Here is a 2293-nt window from a genome sequence, read left to right as displayed (position 1 = left end):
TCACCGCCCCCTTCCAGCTGGCGCCCTTGGGGGCGGTGTATCGCCGCTGCTCGCAAAACTGACGAACCGCTTGCACTAAGTCTGCATTCTTTGCAGGCCGACCCGATGAGCTGGCCCAGCCGTTGCGGGTCCAGCGGTCACCCCACTGGCCCACACAGTTCACAGCATATTCACTGTCACTATGCACCACCAGACGGACCTCATCCGAGGGTCCTTGAGCTCCTCGCGCCGACCTACGTGCGGCAGCCGCATTGTCCGCCGCCTCGTACCGCACCAGAGCTGCTAATATTGAAGCCAACTCTGCACGCTGGTTCGTCGCGGGGCCACACGGCAAAGGTTTAGAAACATTCCTAGGATCAGATGCACCAAAGTACACCCCCATACCAGCACGCGCAGACGACTGACCGTTGCGCAGACAAGCTCCGTCCGCATACACGTTAACGTCCTCCATTGCTTCAGAGCCCGTCTCTCCCCCTTGTTCCAGCTGTACAGACACCCCGGAGCACCAAGCTTCCTCTGTGCCAGCAGTACAAAATCCTCGGCTTTCGCTCGTCGAGAGACGCTGACGTGTGTATGGCCCTACAGAGAGTCCAGGAGAGCTCCTGATAGGGAATGGGGTCGGTAGAACGAAAGCCAGTGACAATTCAACCAGCCAAAGAAAAAGAAAAAAGAATATAACGAAATTAAAAACCATAGAGTAAACATCCTTTACAAGTTCAAGCCTAGCCGTCACCGACTTCGGCCTCGGCAGCCTCGGCTGTCTTCCTGGTGCACGGCGGGGCCTGAGCCCCAAGTATGGGGGAATAAGAAAGGCAATAGAAGGGGGGCCAAGGGTTTCTGCTGTGTGCCTGATTCCCCTGAAGCTTTTTCTGTCTCAGAAAAATAATTTAATAAAGGAATCTACAACGTAATACCCACAACTACACGCTGCAACAAACAGCTGCGACAAACAGCCGCAGCAGCAGCAGCAGCAGCAGCGTGAGGCCGAGGCTCCGGGTATACATACGTTGAGGTCCTGTATTTGTATAGCTTGGTGGGGAGTACATGTTGCTGCGTTTTGCCTCTCCTTCTGCAGTTAAAGTATATGAGTTTACTATATGTTTATAGTATGAGCCTTCACTTTGNGTTTTGCCTCTCCTTCTGCAGTTAAAGTATATGAGTTTACTATATGTTTATAGTATGAGCCTTCACTTTGTTTCTGTTTCTTACCGCAGATCCTCCTTGTGTTCGCGTACCCTCAGTAGGCACAGCACAAGCCTAGGCAGCCGGGGTATCCTCAGCGCTAGCAGCAACAACCGCAGCAACAGCAGCAACAACAACAACATAAAGAACATCTACAACAACAACATTAGCAAGATCAGCAGTAGAAACAACACAAACAGCATCAGCATCATCACTAAGAGGAGCAGCTGCCTTCTTTTCTCGTTTCCTGGTGTCCTGCTCGATCAGTATTTCTTCTTCTTACGTCTCAGCTGCTCAGTTGCTGCTGAGCCAAGGAGAATGGGGGAGCCAGATAGTGGCTGTACCGCGGAGCCCAAGTGCTGCCCCTCTGTGCCTGCGGCCTCTGAAGCATTGGCGGCCTCAGACACCTCGGCCCCCTCAGCTAGCCCCCAAGGCAGCTCCAGCTCCCCCTCTCAATGGCAGTCTCCGCAGCCTATTGCTCCCCTTGATGTCGAGCCGCAGCTGCTCGTCATTGCGGGGCCAAGTGGGGTCGGGAAGGGGACCCTAGTAAAGAGACTAAGACAAAACTGGCCGGCGGTGAGGCAGCAGCTGCTCTCCCTCTCTTACTGTGTCTTCTCTCCTTTTCTGGTGTCTCCTCACCTCCTCCAGTGTCTCCTCACCCTCCCGGTGTCTCCTCACTGTGTGCGGTGTATCCTCACCTCTTGCACTGTCTCCTNCAGTGTCTCCTCACCCTCCCGGTGTCTCCTCACTGTGTGCGGTGTATCCTCACCTCTTGCACTGTCTCCTCTCTCCCCGCTTTCTCTTCTCTCCTGGGGTGTTATTTATCGCCTGCTGTTCTGCTGCTTGTATCTGTCTCTCCTTCGGTGCTGTCTCCTTCTGTCTCCTTTGCTCGCCAGTTCTCTCCCTTGCTGTCTCCTCTGGCTTTCCGCCCCGGTGCCGTTGGCGTGTGTCTCTGTGTCTCTATCGTACCTCTATCTCTCTCTCTCTCTGTCTCTGTCTCTCATTCTCTGTGTGTTTATCTCTTTATCTTTTTTCTCTCTACCTTTCTCTCCCCCGCCGCTGCATTGCTAGCAGCATCTATCTATCTATCTCTTGATTGTCTGTTCCTGTG

The 2293-nt window shown here is 53.6% G+C and overlaps 1 protein-coding gene across 1 annotated transcript in view; it reads right to left on the bottom strand.

The window, feature by feature from the left end:
- Positions 1-451, bottom strand: part of EMH_0036680 (ribonuclease H, putative) — a gene marked incomplete at both ends in the record, with an annotated part of 1233 nt that extends 782 nt beyond the window's left edge. Inside the window, one exon of the mRNA XM_013495113.1 lies at positions 68-451. Coding sequence (XP_013350567.1) covers positions 68-451 — 384 coding nt within the window. The remainder of the gene's footprint in view (positions 1-67) is intronic.
- Between the last annotated feature and the right edge of the window lie 1842 nt (positions 452-2293).

Source organism: Eimeria mitis, genomic scaffold (genome assembly GCF_000499745.2).
Source record: "Eimeria mitis Houghton genomic scaffold, Emh_scaff1424, whole genome shotgun sequence".
Taxonomy (NCBI): Eukaryota; Apicomplexa; class Conoidasida; order Eucoccidiorida; family Eimeriidae; genus Eimeria; species Eimeria mitis.
Note: the sequence above shows the minus strand (reverse complement) of the source record. Positions and strands in the feature narration are given on the sequence as shown.